This window comes from Pieris rapae, chromosome 17 (genome assembly GCF_905147795.1).
Source record: "Pieris rapae chromosome 17, ilPieRapa1.1, whole genome shotgun sequence".
Lineage (NCBI taxonomy): Eukaryota > Metazoa > Arthropoda > Insecta > Lepidoptera > Pieridae > Pieris > Pieris rapae.
Genome location: NC_059525.1, coordinates 6183929 through 6203238, shown reverse-complemented (window position 1 = coordinate 6203238; position 19310 = coordinate 6183929). Strand labels below are relative to the sequence as shown.

Genomic DNA, 19310 nt, shown 5'->3' with positions numbered 1-19310 from the left:
AAATTATTCGGAAGATAAAAGTTCCGAATAATATACTTAGCGTTTCATAAAAAATAAAATACGTTTATTTTGGAACATAAGATCATCATGGTATCACTTATTCCACGTCATTAAATTCGCCTTGTTGGCATCCCTACTCATCGGCAAAGAAGACAGAGGGTGTTGGCCGAGAGAAAAAGCCGACGTAAAAAACTTTCGGTACTGTTTTTGAAAAAAAAGCAAATCATCAAACAATTCTACAATACTTAAAACAAATATAGCAAATTAATTAGACATTCATGACGAATAGCGCTATCTGATAGTCGTGAAACGCAAAAATACAGTTTATCCTACCAATAAGTAATAAATAGCTTATTTGGAACTTATCCGGACATAGTATTGTCTTTTATTAACATAACTTTTACACATTTAAAGAAAAACACTTTTTAACGGATTATAGTTATGTATTATTGTATTTAAACTTATAATTATTTGTACATAATTTTAAATTTAAACCGACGTTTCGCGTGCTTATCCGGACATTGTGAAACAGACCCTTCAGAAATCACAGAATTTACTAACAATCTTATTAATAAACATATTTTGGTTTTAATTAGCTTTAAAAAAGTTTTGTCCCGTTTATTTTTTTCGAGTGACAAAAGCAACAGTGAAGATAAAACCGGTTACGTCCGTCACGTATCGTAAGTGACGTCATACTAAACCGCGTACAATTATGACGTCACACACACTAAATGTATGAAGTGACGTCGGAGAGCTCTGAATATACTTATAAACGGCGTCCTCCAGTTTATTAATTTAATTGGTCGTTATATATTGTGTTGAACGCGATAAATTACACATGTAAGTACGTTTACGATAAACACGCGCAAATTGTATTTGCTTTTAGTGAAGTGGCCTCAAAAACACATAACAGTTATGTTGCCTTAGTTTTACGGTATGGTATCCCATACGGCTGTGGGTCATCCAGCACTGCACTTCATTCAAAAAATAGCTTCACCAACTACCTGTATATACATACGTCATACTATTTAATCACCTTCCCTGATGGTACAGAACACTACTGTGTAATAATTTCAAGAGAAAGGTGATGATATTTTTTAAATCAATTTTATTCAAACAAAAAAATTTCTTTTTTTTTCGACAATTATAATATTTCTTTAGAAAGAACTTGAATACTTAAATTCTACTATAGCCGGATTCATCAGACGGTTCCGGTTCGGTTTAAAAAATTATGCTTCTTTCGACTAACTGACAAATCCGTAAAATAAGTTAGATTTATTAGCCACAGCAACGCTTGGCCGAGTCTGCTAGTAATATTATATGATTCTATGCATGAAAATTACTAACCCATTTCAGAGTTATTAAAGTGCTTCTTCAGGGTTAGTTTGAGTACTAATCGTTCCTTAATTTGTCTCTTACGATCACATCTGAGACCGAAAAACCGATGTAATAAATCAGATACAAAAGGCTAATCATATAATATACCTATAATATATTGCCAAACCCCTGTGTCAAAAACGTTTTGCATTTGACATATGGGAGACACTTAGTCCTGTCTCTGAATCTGAAAATATAGTACATTTTTAATCTAGATTCAAAATTGTATCAAAGTTTTATTTGGAACTAACAATTTCCTGTATGAAACTTTAAGCACATACGATCGCAATCTACAAACATTGATGTATCGCTTCAAAATCCTCGCGTTCAGTAAACAGCTTAAATTATTAGATTGTATATCGTACTGAACTCTACACTCCTCTTTGACTAGAAAATATATTTTAACATTCCTTCTCGAAATTCAGCAATAATATAATAATCAGCAATTAATAGTTGTGCTATAACTATATTAATAAAAAGTAAAGATACTTTTGTTTATTATAATATATATAGTTACAAATAGATTAAGGATCTATATTTTAATATAAATTTATTTTGTTTTTTATATAACTTCTGCACTTCTTGCACCCATCATTTTTCTTTATTTATTTCTATTCTTACTTGGGTTGCCTGGAAGAGATCGCTTGTTAGCGATAAGGCCGCCCGTTGCATCCCTTGTAATTCATATATACTGTGTTATTTGTATTTCTTTAGCAACGAAGTGTAAATAAATAAATAAATAAATAAAATAAATGTGTCCCTTGTACTTTTGTAGGTAACGTACAATCAGCATCCCGGAGCTGCTGGGTTTTATCCCTTGAGCAATAAAAATTGTGTCAGATTGCACTTCTGTCTTAAAAATCAATAAAAGAGTCGCTTGGGTTACTTGGGTTGGGTTGGGGTATTTAGTAGTAATTTATAATTTTTTACCAAAAATCTAAATAACGTGGACGGAGAAATTGTGACCAATTTGTGTATCAGTGCTAAAATGATGTACATATATACATAATCAACACGTCACATACACAGATAGACACAGAAAATTAACTAAAAACATTTCATTACTTTCGTCAAAGATTGGTAATTTTTGCAGAAATATTTTCTACCCTACAACACTTATATCACTTCTCAGCCGGTCTTTATATGTAAAACAACTAAAATTTCTCATGAAATTAGTGCTCGGAAAACTAGCAAATTACAGAAATGTTGCAACAGTAAAAACAAATAGCTCTTCAAAAATTGGCACACTTTATCTCCCACAAAGGTAATCTACCGTGAGCTTTAGAGTTGTTTAGCGTACTGCACTTACTAATAGTCTAAAAGATGGTGATGTATTATTACCCTTTTTATTTTATTAAATATTCAATTGTTTAAGGCTATATGCCAAATGAATATTGTATATAGACAGACCTTAAGTTAGTTTACGAGGGTATTCAGGACTCAACTCACTCTAGGTGATCCAAAATACTACTATCTATCCTAAAAGCAAGGCCCGTAGGAGAAGATACGGCAAAACACGACATGTATTTGTGGGTACCTACGGATGATCAAATCACGATAGCTAACAACAAATTAAAATCCGCTGCACGACTAAGGAAAATCAAATCAGATTAGGGCATAAAATCGCCTTCACCGGGGAAGGTGAGGTTTTTTACTAGGTACTTCGCTTACTCTAGTGAGCTAATCTCCTGGTCCGAATCTCGCAGAAGATGCCCTTGCGCTAGTCACAAGGGCCGATTACGGCCGAGCAATGCTTCCGAAAACAGTCCAAGCTATCCCGGCCCTTCAGGCCAACAGTGATAAGATTCCATTCCAAAACGAAAAGGTAATCCCACTGCTTCTCAGAGGACCGAGTGAGCAATACACAATTTAACCAAATATTGTATCAATTAGCACTGGCTCTTAGACCATAGGACCATAATAATTGTATTGGCAAGTTGCCAGTACACAGTTTCATCTGTAAATGGGTGCATATATAATTTTTATTTTATAGGAACGCATGTTTAGTCCGATACAACCATTACTCGAACGGTCACTGTATATAACTAATAACGCCTCTTTAATTGAACAAACACAGGGTTAAATCAGTGACCTAGTTTGTTGTTGTGTTTCTATAGTAATCATTGATCGAAGAGTTTCACAAAGTGGAATATTATAATAACAAAACAACGTTAATAATGAGGACATAATTGTTGATGGTTCTTGATAATAACAATTAAAATAAAAACATAAAGACTTTTAGCTGCAATTCAATACATTTCCTCATAATATTACAATAGTATAAAACAATAATTTTCTTATCCCACAAAGTAATAATAATAATAATTAAAAAGTGTTAAAAAAAAGATCAAATTTTTTTTTAAAGTTTGTTCCTTAATAACGCTGGAAACATTTTCTCGTTTTGGGTAGTAGCTATTAATGAATGCATCAATTATATAAATTTAGAAAAATTTGCTATATATTAGAAACAGTTCCACAGATTTAACATCTTGACATTTTGACGTATAATGCAAACACTTGACAGGGACAATTCACGAGTAATAATCGACATATAGAAATAAAAGACCTATGTGTGTCCATCACATCATAGGCTGCATTTAATTAACATGACTAGTGCTATGACCGAACCTTATCAAAACGATTATCATGCATAGATAATGTTTGCTTTTCAGTCAGTCATTTACCAGTGAAGCATGTAGATGTGTTTGCGATACTGGTAAGTGTGTAATTCGATTGTATTCAAATCAAATTTTGACTTATTGTATCAAGTTTTATAAGTGTGTTTACTAATTTAATACAACAAACACTGCGGGTTTAATTTGGAATATACTACATATTTCTTTATAAAAAAAACTGTTTTTGTCTTGTTATCGGGACAATAATCATGGTTTTCCGATAAACGACAATTACAATTTATTTACCAAAACACAAGTTTTTCGAAAAATTAAGTTTTCTTTAAGATTTCTTGACAAAAGGTATACTCTCTATGAATTGTATTTGTTCATAAGTTAAAGTACTCCACGATTCTAAGATTCGAACTAGGTATTTAAAAAAGAAATACCTAGTCTAGTACTTATACGCGTACCGTACCAAACTTCGCAATGTATGTTACAAAAATAGATGAAATGGTCCGTAATTTGACAAAATATTGTTCATATGAATTTCAACGGTTATTTGCACAGAGTAATGAACTTCAAATTAAATAAAGAAGACTCTTAAATATTTAAATGATGTATTTGTGATGCGTAATTACTGTTAATTACGTATAAAGAGTAAGTCTTTTTGTAAAGATTATATACATATAATCATTTATTAATCTTGATTTAAATGGTTTTTAAGTTGTAAGCATAAACAAAACATGGCCTTCACTTTGGATTTAAATATCGTAAAGTATGATTGTCTTTTAAAAAACGGACGTTTAACTAAATGCCTCTCTATGATGCATGCATTGAAAAGCCCCATGCCCCAATACGGGATCTCAGAAACTACTGAACACTATTTATATACACTTTATTCAAAATTTATGTCTAGTCAACAACCGAAAGTTAAGTTTTCCTTTGTTTTATGAACAGAAGCGAAAAAACTTTATGAGATATTTTGATAAAACATGTTTTTAAACCTACAGGCAACTCTTTCTAGCCAAACAAGTCCTATTTCGAAACATTTGTAATACTGAATTTTATTTTCTCTCGTTCGTTAACCGTGTGTAACAAATAGAATGTTCATGTTTCATGAACTAATGGTAGGATTTTTATATTGTACAAATAAATGTTTGTAGAATTGCTCAGGAGTCAGGTCATCTGAGCGCCTCATGAATTCTTAATTCTTTAAATAATTCACGATGAATAACTTCAAAAATGAAATTTATTATGCCCATCACATTAAGTGTGATAAATTATTTGCGTCGCGTAATAAAATATATATAATTTTGCCACAGGGACCAAAGTTTTTAAATTTATTTGATTTTAATTTTAATGACTTTTAATTATTTCTATTATTAATTTGTAGGTTAAGAAAATTACTACTTAAATTATATATTATATTTTAAATTACTGTTGTATACAATGAATACAACAGTACTTATTATAGCACGAAGTAGATATTAATGATTAATGAATTGCCTTTTAAATGAGATATTTTTAAAGTTATATTTTTATGTTTGTTAGGAATTAAAATTTATTTCAAAATCGAAAGAATCTAAACGCCCAGCTGTAAGAAGTCGAGGCAGGCCACATGTTTCATACCTCACAGTTTTTCATTATAAAATCGCCTAACTACCCTTTAAAGACCTAATTAAATAATTGTCTACTGAGATGTGACTACATGAGATGGACTTAAATTGAAACTTCTTAGAGCGCATGAGGAGAATCTTTTGCGGAACGTTACGAAAATGTGCGTTTTTGTCAAAGAAAAGGGAGAGAGCGATTGAGACTGATTGAGAGAGAGAGTGAGGTAGGGAGATCGAGAAAAAATACAGGCGATTGGTTGATGTATTCGTTTAGTAGTTACATATTAGAAATTTAGATGGCAATTCTGTCGCAAAACGTCTTGTGCAGTAAACACAGATTTTAATTTTATTAATATTATTATTAGCACGTTTACAACAGTGTAAACTGTGTGTATATAGATATACAAATACACCAAGTGATCATATACTGGTACATGATCATCTATTGGGGCTTTTGCCTTAGTAATAATTAATTTACAAGGAAGTTTTACTTCTAACATGTGTACTTTGTACGCAGCTTTTTTTTAGTCGACCAACGTTACTTGCCCGTATGCCATATGAACGTTATCGTTCTTATCAGATAAGCCTGTTATGGAAGTAACGCTAATTATAGTTTTCGGTACAAACACTATTAGAGCTAATCCCTCTGGTCTAAGTCATAAATATATGTATCTGCATTTTGTTTTTTTTTTAAATTTGCATTTTGATTTTCACCGTGTAATGTACTGTTAATAAGTCCCTTATTTCACAGCCGTGATTCGAACGCACGACCTCGCACGCTCTAGCCAACGTTACTCTAGAATTACTATTCTGATATTTTCGGTTCCTATTGCATTAAAAGAATATGTTAATATCATATCCCAAGTATTGGTTCAAATACACAATGCGCACGAGTCATTGAGCATACAATACAGTTTGAGGTCGCGTCTCGGGAGTTGAATGTCAGAGAATAATTATACATAATTGTTTTACTTGTTAATTACGCAGTTACCTGGAGCCATTTGAAAAAATAATTTGTAAGTTTTGTTTTTAAAATATCTCATTTAAATTAGTAATAAAAAAGATATTGTAGGCGAAATCCATTTTTAAAAATATTATCATTGTATTATATATGTATTGATAATATACATATTACATAATACAAGGATATTTAAATTATTACATTAATATCAATAGTCGTCTAAAATTAAAAAAATGAAACGCTTTATATGTTGGCAATACTTATGAACAATCATTATGAGGCAAGTCGATTTGATTCGGAATACAATAGGTAAAACGTAGAATGCAACAAAAAAATACATTATACATTTGCTTCTGCAGAGTGTAAATATTTATAAACAACATTGTTTTAGAATGCATAATCACTATACACTTACCTACATAAATTCAATTGCCATTGTCATTGAACAAAATAATTAATACATTTATTTACATTATGGTGACTTTTTGAAAAGTATGAAAATGTAAATTTTTCGTCATATTTAAATAATCACATCATAAATCGTTTCAACAATAAATTACAGATTATATACAAAAACGCAGTTTGTTTGCTGTTGATTTAATTTATAAGTTTTTATGCAATTAATCATTTTAGGTACAAAAAAGCTTAAGAAACCAGCTAATGGCATTGGATTTAATAATATATATTATCATTCTATACGATGATTTCCTACCTAGTATCACTTAATCCTTTAGAAGATGTAGTTATTTTACTTTATTCCCGTATTCTTCCCAGAGCAGGAAACATCATGCTCAGTAAAATTACTTATGGCGACGTCCATCGTTCGGGTTATCTCTCTCGTTACAATATGGCGGAGTACGTCATATTCGTAAAAGGGTGCTATGTATTAATTCATTTCTCCCATGATTCCCCTTGATACTACTACTGCCTGTTGTTCGAACAATACTGTTAAGTAAAGTGTTGCTGATCCTATTTGACCATGCCTCAATAACAGGAAATATGGTCGGATTTCTTATTTATATATTAATTACTTTTATTTAATTACAATAAGCTAAGCCATTACACGTGAGAACTGGTAGTAAATGTAAATTTACAGCCATTCACTTTTTGACTAAAGTTTTTGAAGAATACAGTGTATATTATGAAGTAACTCCCACATGAATAATTGATTACAACCTGAGTGAAATGAGTTACACGCTAAAGGCCATGCTATTTCTGTCAGATCTCTAAAAATTATATCACGATAACAATAATTTTTGTACAAATAATATTCGTATACATAACTGTGGCAATAACATCTATATATATCATACAGAGTCGTAGTAAGACAGACGTATAGAGTTTTTTAACGCGGGAAATATAATTAGCGTAGTCTTTCATGAATTTTATAAAAAATAAAATTTTCAGTGCTTATGCACCGATATTTTAACACTAATATTATATTTTGAAATTATTATGGCAAAAATTTCTTGCCACAAAATACTGAAAAGTCAAATGTAGTATTCAAAAACTTCAACCTAATTTACAGGTAAAAGACTTGCTTAACTTCTACGCCACTTAGGAGACTTAAACACAACATTAAATAAATTATAAATAGGTTTAAATATATCGAGTATAGTATAGGATCACAGAAGTGTTTATTCATCTTTTTATTGTCCATTCTATAATATAAAGTTTAAAAAAATTTACTAAAAACTACATACATAGTACTGTCTTTTAATAAGATAACTTTTACACATTTAAAGAAAACACTTTTTTAACGGATTGAAGTTATGTTTTATTGTAAACTTATAATTATTTAAACATTATTTTAAATTATACAATACATACATAAGTGTTAAAATAAAAACACAACTATATACCATTGACGCTATATAGTTGTGTCGCTGTTTTAGTCTCGTAGTAGTCTCTTGGTGGGGCAGAGGGCGTCCACAGAGAGTCTCCATCGCGTTCGGTCTTGAGCCTCGTGTTTCACCTCGCTCCAAGTCTTACTAGCTCTCTTTGCCTCGTCCGCTACTGCCAGGTCGCTGTTTTAAGTGAAATTAAAAGTTACCCTCATATTATAATAGTGTGAAGGATAAGGTGTTAATTAAATTGAATTAGCCGGTAATTTAAGTTGTAAAGTCGAGATTATGTATCTCTTTGATAACCTTGTTTTTCAGTACCGAACACGATAATAAGACAATACGAATTTTATGTATATGTCCTTTACTTCTCTGAGATAGAAATATAAATTTAAAAAAATATTTTTCATTACGGTATTCTATTGTAAATTAGCTATATTACCTATAGCCTAGTAATTTTTTTATATTAAAATAATATAAAAAATTGCATTTCAAACTTAATTATATTTTGTATGGATAACAGGTTTATGTTTATTTTTTGTTTGTCTTCTTGAACACGTTTGTGTATTTATTTTTATAATAATGCATATTTCCTATATTTAAGGTTAAGCTTTTGACGTTAGTACTATCTCCTAGATTATAAACGTACCAAGCGTTTATATAAAACCTTTTCCGCCCTTATATTTTATAATAAACACATATTAAAGGGAATATGCCGGAAGCATACATACTAGTAATAGCTTTTTGGTGTAAAATCGTGTTTTTGTAGGAAACATAGGATGGTTCAGGAAGTATGTAAAGGAAAGATATAAACGGTTCATAAGAAATTCCTTTATTTTTATATCAGTGTTACCCTCTACCTTCACCTCCATTATCAACACGCATTAAAGCTAATAGGATTCTATCAATTTCTCGCTTATAGGTAGCTTGATTCCTGGCGATTTACCCTAGCTGGGAATAAATGGAACTTATTCGAATATGATCCAGGAAGGTATTGCGAGAATACCAGAATGCCTAAAATACGAAGATCTATGGTGACACATGCCATAGATAGCAGAATACTGATGATCTGCCTTTCTTTAAATATTAAACGACGCCAATTTATATATTATACTATGCGAGTATTATACAAATTATAATATATAATAGTGGATGGAATTCGGGAGTCTCACTCACAGAACGAAACGCGAGTACAATAAGGCCTAACTAACCTATTTAATCACTTCACGCCGGTTTTCTGATCACGGACCATGGCAGTTTGTATTTGGCCCAAAGGCAACAGCATATCACTCTTACTAGAAAGGGATTAACTGATTGCGCTGGTTGGTCATCACGTGTTGACACCTGATTGATGATGTATTTCATATTATACAGACTTCGTCAAGTTGCCATGGAATGTTTAATGTTAGAGCACAAAATTCCAAGAATTTGCAACATCAGTTACAGAATTGAACTCAAACTATTTACTTTTGATAACAAATACTAGTTTAAGAGCTACTTACTTTATAAATGTTTACCTACGAGGTAGTTTGAAACAGGTGTATTTTATACAACTGTTTTTTACGTTGAAGTGAAAACTGCGTTAACATTAGCGTTAGAAGAATGTTAAAAAAATTAAGTCCAATAAAAACTTACTGTGTTATAATTGTAAAAGTTGGCATTTTTGGCAACAAATTAATATGATCAATTTTAAGTAAAATGCAAGACTCTCCTGAGTAGAAGAGAACCAAAATACTAAATAATATCTCTTTTAGTTCTGTATCTAACCCTTATTAAATACTTCTATTATCGTCTTTTTCCCCATATATCCTGAAAAAGGTCATGATTTTCTTTGCGTTTTATATACTTGCGTACTTTTAATTGCATGCTTTTCAGAAGAACTTGAAGAACTATCGATCTCAGTACGCAAAAGTAAAGTGCATGTAAATTAAGGCCACAACCTCGCTATTTTATTGCCCGGTTCGAGTGCACTTAAAACATTTATCATTTACGTCACTGCACATGGTAAAGGAGAGAAGTTAAGCTATCAGATATCCGTAACCATGTTAACATAGATAGAAAATAACTGATAACTGTATATAGTGCCATAACTACAAGTTTCAAAATCAATCATTTTCAACTTTATAACATAGCCAAAAATAATGTTGTATGTTATCCCGTTGATGCGAGCACATGCTACCTATGTGAGCTATTTAATAGGCAGTCTCGCGAGGCCATTGCCGCGCAAAGGACCTCGCTCTGTGTGGACGCGCCTAATGATAATTGATTTATTATGCTATCAAAATCATTATCATTAATGGTTGTACAGCCCTTTGTAGCCCTTGCCTCCTCAAGTATCTTGTGTTCACCTTGAAACCCTGTTATATTGCCATCCCTCAGCAATATGTTTGAATTTATAACAATTTCAATTTTAAACCTTTTTCTAATATCAATAATACGATCTTTTAAAATAAATATTGCACAATTGAAAATGATCTAGCTTTATTAACAATGATGAATAAAAATGATTACCAAGAATTAGATACCTAGAATTCAATATTAGTATATAGGATTATATATAGACATTAGACAGACTATATAAAATTACATACTACGATAGATAATACCTAAATAAAGTTTAAATAAAAAGTTTTAAGGATTTCCGAAAGTAAGGTAACTATATAGATTCTTTTAAGTACTTTGGTATTGAATCTCTAGAATATAGACGTAAACAACACGACCTGATTCTTACACGGCATTTTCAATGGTTTCATTGACTGCCCTGGCATATTGTCGCTTTTACTATTTCACACTACACAAATTATTTTAAATTCCTCGTTCTAATACAAACTATTTTCGTCACTCAGTCATGTATCGTATATATATCTTCAGATAGTAACACAAATAGATATATTGAATGTTACTAGCAAAATGCTTAAAAACAGACGATTTTATATAATATAAAATGTCTCGTATATTTTATTAAAAACAATGGCTTTGTTATTCTCATCATATTAAATTGTTTTAACGATCAATGCATCTTACTACTTATTGATTATAATATATGTATATTGTATGAGTAAGTAATGTTTGCAAACTGTGTAACATTCAAACAGTTTTTATTTAAATGTATATTCCGTTTTTGGCTTTTGGGTACAATGTACTTGTATAGATATAACAAGTATCTGTAAGGATACTGATAAGAAAATAAATAAAACTATATTAAATATACATTTTAATCTGCCTCAGGAATTTTATTATCAATTAGTGATAAAAATGCAAATATCATGTATTTTGAGTATGACAGATATTCAATAATAATTAAGAATGTAAAACAAAAGACGAATTGGTAATTTATCGGTTATTGTGGTTGAGTATCTGAAGCTCTAGCCAATTATGGACACGCGAGAGTGACGAGACACAATGAAAACAATCATCAAAAAGATATTTTAATTAATTTTACAAAAACCCCGAGAACATTTATATAAATATAGCGCTCATAGTGGTTGTATGATGAATCAAAAAAGGTGAACTGACTAATGAGAAACATTATACAAAATTTGAGCAAACGTAACCTGTGCGTAATGTGTGGATACCCCTTTAGAAATCATGTAATAATAATAATAATAAGCCTTTATTCTTCCACATCCTATTAACATAAATTTAATAAAATAGATATGAATACAATTTTAACTAAGATACGGCGCTTGTCTGGGAGAAGGCCTCCTCCAACTTTTTCCACCCTAATTTATAATGTGCCATCGTCATCCAATTTCTTCTAGCTACCCTCTCGATCCCGTCAGCCCATCGCTCTATTGGTCTTCCTTTGTTTCTTGTTCCTTTTGGACCAGTCCATTCGGTTTCTGCTTTAGACCATCTGTAATCTGTATAACGCGCTACGTGGCCTACCCACCTCTTTATTTAAGTTTTAGATTAGGTTTTAGGAACACATGTAATTCAAGAAAAATATTTTTTGCGTCTAATGAGATGGATGATTTATTCAGAAAAACAGATAAGGAAGGAATGGGGAATTTAAGTATTTTGATCACTATATAATATTCTAATAATATTATTGCACTAGAACTCCCGAGGCATGCACAAGTTAGCGGTGACCCAGATGTGTAATAGTTGCACCTACATCTTCGTTAGTTCAATTACTCTGATGGAACAATCATCCACTCTGTTCCCATTTTGCACACTTTAATGCTTACGCAAGTCTATGTTTTTAATGAGATTTTTATAATACATTTATAAAAAGGATTACCTGAAAATATTTGAACAAAAATTGTGATTTAACTTTAAAAATATATATGAAGGTAGTTTCACTATTGTTATTATTAATCGTTAAAAATACATATTTTATAACCTTATAGTAATGATTACCAAATGAGTATCTAGTTTTGATCCTCTGAAATAGAGTGAACAATGTACTTCGGGTAATAATTCTCGAAGAATCGAAAAGATCACCATAGCAACTACAATATTTCACCTTGACAACCAACAAACGTATAAAACATTTCAACACGAGGAATTAATATTAATAGCAATTGCGCGTCAAGTCTATTATTGTGATGTCTTTGTCAAAATGGAATCATTTCTTAGCATAGTACTGGTAATTTCAAGTTAAACCGCCAAGTAGAATTTTAAAAATCACAATTCGCGCGTTCCAATAAGATTCGTTCGATGAAAAAGGTGAAATCAATAATTAAATAATCAACAAAATACATGATGAATTCTATATTTTGTTGATTATTTATTTTTATAAATATTATTTTTCGTCTCACAAACATGCAATTTAGAAAAGATGTAGTAGAATACTACTTCATATCGATAAAATGTCAAGCCAGCGCCACCTAGTCGTCGTTTGAAAATTTACAAATTTAAACTTTGTTTAAGGGTTCCTGAAAATGGCGGAGATCAGCAAACACATGTTCGACAGTGCGTGCAGGGACCTTCACTGCAGTGAGATTCTACATCCATGGGATAGAAGCTGCTGGTCATCATCAATACAGACATACAAAGATTCATTCATTGGTAGCGCTCGGTTTTACGCTATTATACACTTGGTACGTTGTTTTATATAGAACAGGGGGCAAACGGGCAGGAGGCTCACCTGATGTTAAGTGATACCGCCGCCGATATTGAAAAACTATTCCTATGTTAGGAGTGGACATGTACCATATCGCGCGTAAATTTAACCAATATGATTTATAATCCTACTTAATCAATGTAAAGAAATATGTCTTTAGAATGTTTTTAGATTATTAGACTCGTTATGGATATAGAACGTAGGGATTTTGAGTAATGACAGACCAGAGGTTACACCGCTAAGGTATAGGTTTAACTTCTATTCTTCTTCTATAAGGAATATTCCTATTCCAGGCTCAAAATGCTTTACGCGGAAAAAAGGTTCTGGAAAAGAATGAGCTGATAAAGGCTGGAGAGTATTACATTAGGTCAACGATATTAGGGGCACTCATCAGTGGAACATGTGTGTCACTTAGCTGCTTTCTTAGGTAAGGTATATTTTATATATTAAACTATCTAAGGATTAGGACTCGCGATCAAGTTCGTTCTTATGTATTCTAAAACGATTCGTAAAATGTATAGTTATATGATATGACATTTTCTTTGAATGTATAAAAATAGTTTATACTTTTTGTTCTAATCGTACCTATGAATAAATATAGGTATGATTTGGAATGTAGAAACTTCGTTTCCTTGTGTATTTCCCAAGTGAGTTTTCAGTATTAGGTTAAACACACACCCATTTTATCCTGTCATATATTTTTCCATTTCATAGAGAATCCGTGCAATGGAAATATTTTTCAAATAAAATATAAGAGGAAATTGATAGCAAAAAATATAAGAATATTAACATAAAAACTGAATAGTATCTATAAATACAGATTAAAATGTAGGGCGGTCGTCATTTACAAACCTTTTGAACGCTTTTTTTTCAATTTGCTTTCGACTTTGTAAAAAGGGTAAATAATATTAAATAGTTCTCGTCATTTGAGGGTCCACCAACCGGTGCGATAGATACAGCTTGATGTCGGGCTATGTAGCTTCTAAATAATATGCAATCTCTAAGATTTGTTTTTTGATTTGTTAAGCCTCATCTTTGTGTTGTCGATTGGGTTACAAACGTTTAGATAAAATTATATGGGTTTATGGTCAGAGTTACAGTGAAACCAGTTTTTCTGAAAACTGATCGTTTTACTAATAAAACCAGCGAAGCCAGTAACTTCTTCAACGGAATTGAAAAATCCCCGAGTATGGCAATTACTAAGAGTTTGTGTATTGACGATTTGTTTTTGAAGTTGGCTAGATTTTAGGATATGTAAAAAGTGGAATGTGAACGCTCAAAAGGAGATGTTTTCTTCTTTCTTCTTCCACGTAATAAAGATTACAAATTTCTTTTTCAGATTTCTATTAGGAAGAAAAATAAACTATTACACATATCTGATGATTCCTAATATGATAAACGGGTTATTTATTCTTATAGAACCTCCATCAAGAAGAGGATTAATTATCAATTTATTTAGTAACTTAGTAAGTAAATATAGCAGTTTTGACTCTCATTAATTTATTATAAATATATAGATAAATATTCAATACATCACTTTCAGGTTATAGAGTATTGGCTACGTAGCCTTCAGCGTTCTGGATACATATCACTTACTACATCTAAACAAATGCTTCTCTTCTCCTTGGGTAGTGCTCTCCTTTTCTATCTCATGCGTTTAGAAGGAGAGAAGAAGAATCGAACACCGTTACTTTGGTAAGTTAATAGCCTTTAAACAATTGTATAGGGCTCTATTCGCGCATCGGCAGACAATTATAAATGTAATATTCTGACTGCTGACCTTTTTAGGTTATTTACACCTGAAAAGGTAAGAAGAAAAACAGATGATAAACAAAATGTTTGTCCACACGACGGTCCGTGTTTGAAATATATATTTAAGGTGAGTTTTGTTCGATATGTTTTAAACCAAAAATATATTCCAATACGATACGAAAACTTAACATGCGTTTGAATATTCACCAACACGGCATGTTTAAATGTAAAAATTAATAGCGTCTGTCAGGTCGTTTATTTTTTAAACATAATAGTTGATAAACATAATATACCTTTCATCGAATTCAAAGGAATCGAAATATCATCACGAACTCTGATATTAAAATGTAATGCATTACATTCGTAAGAAATTTGTTTCAGGGATCAGCGACATACTTCTCAGCCGGACTGGCATTTACCTTTGCAAAAACAATTCTGCCAAAACTTCGGACGCCTTTGAAAACTCTGTCAAGCATTCGAGGAAGGCACTTTAGCATGGCCTTATTCTTCGGCAGCTATATCGGTATTTATAGAGTACGAAATATTTTGACTAGTAAAATAAAACTATCGGAAACTTGAAGTAAATGCTACTATCATGATACTCGGAGCCTACTTTGGCATAAATTTAACTTGTCATTCATATATTTAACCTTATTTACAGGCTTCTTGTAACCTTAGTCGCTAACATACATACAACCCCGTGGTTCTAGAGTTGATTTCCGGCCAAACAATCATTGTTTTGGGATGAGACAGACACTTCCTCCTTACAGACTTTCAAATTCTTACTATAATTCTTGATTTGATTTTTTTTTTGAAATTGTTTTAATATTTGAAATTGTTACTTTATTTATGGCATCGACTTGACTATAAACAAGAAAATGGCCCTAGCAGCATTTTATATGAAAGTCCTCGACTATAATTTAACTTTGGTATTATTTTCTGCTGGAACACATGTGGCTTCATAATAAACTGTCTCTTCAGACCTCATAAATATTATTCACGCGATAGCAACCTCTAAAATATATAAGAAAAGCTGTTATATAAGTAAAATTACAGAATAAGGAATATACTAGAAATCTTTGAAAATCTTTCCAGTATAGAAAATTTTACCATACATTTAAGTATAAGCAAGTCATAAGTTTTACTTTCTTTGTGTACCGAATTTGATTAGGATTTTTACAAATTAATTATTTGATTTCAAAATCAATAAAAGTCGATATAATGTCTGGTCAGATAAAAATTAAATTTAAAAACTTGCAATTAATTTAACATAGTATATTATGTTATGCTCGATGTTTTATATATCGTCTAAACTTAAAATTTGGCCCCATACCACACAGTTGATAAAAGTCTATAATGGGTATTTAATAAATAATTAAATAAAAAATAGAAATAATTGATTTTAATATTTAATTATAAATCTTCTATTACAGTCTGTAATCTGCTACTTATGCCGTAAGCGTGGTTATGATTCGGCATTGTACGCGCTACCTGCCGGTTACGCAGCCGGCCTTTCGTTCCTCTTCAAACCAAACCTTGGTTTTGCAATTGCAGCTCTGACAGGCGCTTTTAAGGTAATGAAGTAAAAGTCACTAAATCGTTATTTAATCGCGTTTATATAATTAAATATTATATACGGATAATGAATTACATAAATACAATTAATTAATGGTTATGGCGGAGTAGGGTATATATTTGGTATCTCAAAAGATACGAATATTCCTACAGTATTAAATTAGATTAATTCCTTTACCAACATTACGTACAAGACAGCGATCTCACTCTTATCCACAATGAGTAGACCACAAATCACAGACCCAACTCGGTCCAGTGTCTCTTCAACATAATGTTCCACTGTATACTTAATCAGTACTACCCTGCGTTCCCCGAACGCACTGTCTAAAGTCATGATGGCGGCTCGACCCCACTCGAGTGTGATCGGTCGTAACAATATTCGTACTTTTATTCGTTAAGTAATTATTCTAAATAAGGAACCATTAAATAATAACAAAAGAAATCTACTCAAAATTAATCACTCTTAACAGTAATAGAAGTAGTCTCAAATCTTAATATATATATTTCTTGTGTGCGTGTGTATGTGACTGAACTCCTCCTAAACGACTGGACCGATTTAGACGAAATTTTTTGTGTGTGTTAAAGGGGATCTGGGAATGGTTTAGATTCACAATTTTGTCCGCTGGACAATGTTTTTTTAATTAATTTTCAATTTATTAGTTGTTGTTGATTTTGGAATGTTTTACATTGAATCCGACAGACAGCGCTACCATCGCAGTGTCAAATTTTAAATAATATTCGAATTTTAATTTTAGTCTGTCCCGAAATTTAAAAAAAGTTTTGTTATCATTGTGTTATATCGTGTGTGACCATGTGCTGGATCGTTAGATATTGTCATAACATTTGAATAATAATTTTCATCAAAATGGCTTATTAAAAATTTAAATTTTGAAATTAAAGACGTGTAGACAGGACAACGTCTGTCGGATCCGCTAGTACGTATATATAATAAAAATCAACGATGAACTGGCTCGAACAGAATATTTCCTAGAACGGAACATTCCCTGGCATATAAAATCCATAAAAAACCGAAAACATATAAGTTTTTTTACGTGAACAGTCACATAGTTGTTCAGGCAAATAATCTTGGCAAAATACCCGATGTTAACGCGGGTGAATTTTTAAATTATAAATAGTATTAAAAATAATTTCTAAGATTTTCATATTTTTTACAGATCTACTCAACGATGCTTTATGAGAAGGAAATTCTATCGGAAAAGTTTCAGCTGCCTCTCATAATGTACTGTATTTGTCAAGGAATACTTTTCCATACTCGTTTCATGCACCCAGATGTATGTCCGTCCTACGTGTTTAATCTAATGAAGAGTGTTACTAACGGACGGTATGTTATGCATAGTAATGTTTTTCTGCGGTAAATAATCGAATAGCTCTAAGCTGACAAGTATTATTTGTGTGTATTCGCTAATCTTAGGAACTCGAATTGAATTATTCTCATTTATCCACGAAGTTATAAGAGTAGGCTAAATAATATTATCTTACTATAGCCAATGAAATTTGCTTCTTTCATGTCGCCTCTATAAATAAACTATATAAAAATCTAATACAAAGCAGTTATTCATGTTTCAGTATTCAGCGTTTGACTTATTTATTATAACATAATATATGATATAATAATCGTATGCTGTAATTGATATGATATAATTTTTCCATCACCACAAAATAATTGATACCTATTTTTTCAGATCTGACAAAATATACAAACGACTACTAGAAATATTGAAAATAGCATCGGTGTGAGAGTTAAGATTTGGTTTTAATGGATTAAAAATTTACGCCTAAATAAAGGGTTTGAGATATGAAGCATTTATAGTTAAGTAAGAAACCTTAAAATTAAGTATATTTAAGTGTTTGGTAAGATAATTGTTTTTGTGCCTATGTTCATTAAAGGTGACTGTGATAATGTTTTTTAGTTTTCTCTTTATACAATTATCTCCAGGCTTTTACAAAATGCGTTTGCAAAAAATTCTTGAATCTGGGCTAGCCAGAGTGCGGATATTAAATTTAGCAATGGTACACTTCTAGTTTTAAGTCTATTTATTAATTTTTATTTACACAAAGCAATGGGAAAAGGCAAAATTTTTGGGTCTTATAAGGGGGAAATTTTAGTTATTATGAGTCATAGAATTAATAAATGAATTGGAAACTCTAAGATTTTCCGGTCTTACATTGTAGTCAGACTGAACATAATTCCTTATTACAATACTAGATGTATTAATAGTCAATTTACGTTAGAGTAAATATTTCATATCAATATTATAAATGTCACCGTTTTTCTAAAGAGTGGTGGAGAGTTTATTGGCAGTACTTCGTTTCCGTTCTACGCCCTTGATTTGAGAACTGGCAGTAAATGTAAAATTAAAAGCATTGAATGTATATTTCTTTTTTTTGACGTTCATAATAATTGTACAGTATGTTACCTATATGAATTAATGTATTTGCCTTTGACTTTGACTTTCTCATTCGCTATAGACTTTTTGATTTGAG

The 19310-nt window shown here is 31.3% G+C and overlaps 1 protein-coding gene across 3 annotated transcripts; it reads left to right on the top strand.

Annotated features, from left to right (window-relative positions):
* The first annotated feature begins 818 nt into the window (after positions 1-818).
* LOC110995255 (transmembrane protein 135) lies at positions 819-18730 on the top strand. 3 transcript variants are annotated; one of them, XM_022262328.2, is made up of 10 exons: positions 819-840; positions 13286-13455; positions 13772-13905; positions 14818-14944; positions 15022-15173; positions 15267-15357; positions 15612-15764; positions 16664-16804; positions 17981-18147; positions 18509-18730. In XM_022262328.2, exons 2-10 carry the CDS (start codon positions 13297-13299, stop codon positions 18561-18563), a joined length of 1179 nt encoding a protein of 392 aa, XP_022118020.2. In that variant the 5' UTR covers positions 819-840; positions 13286-13296; the 3' UTR covers positions 18564-18730. The 3 variants fall into 3 exon arrangements, with proteins under 3 accessions (XP_022118020.2, XP_022118019.2, XP_045487914.1); XM_022262327.2 differs by lacking the exon at positions 819-840 and adding an exon at positions 4028-4093; XM_045631958.1 differs by lacking the exon at positions 819-840 and adding an exon at positions 4132-4154.
* The last annotated feature ends 580 nt before the right edge of the window (positions 18731-19310 follow it).

Coding starts and splice junctions, on each gene's coding strand:
- LOC110995255 (XM_022262328.2), top strand. CDS start 13,297: ATGGCGGAGATCAGCAAACACATGTTCGACAGTGCGTGCAGGGACCTT. Junction 15,358..15,611: donor GTTTGAAATATATATTTAAG/GTGAGTTTTGTT, acceptor AATTTGTTTCAG/GGATCAGCGACATACTTCTC. Junction 15,765..16,663: donor GCTATATCGGTATTTATAGA/GTACGAAATATT, acceptor CTTCTATTACAG/TCTGTAATCTGCTACTTATG.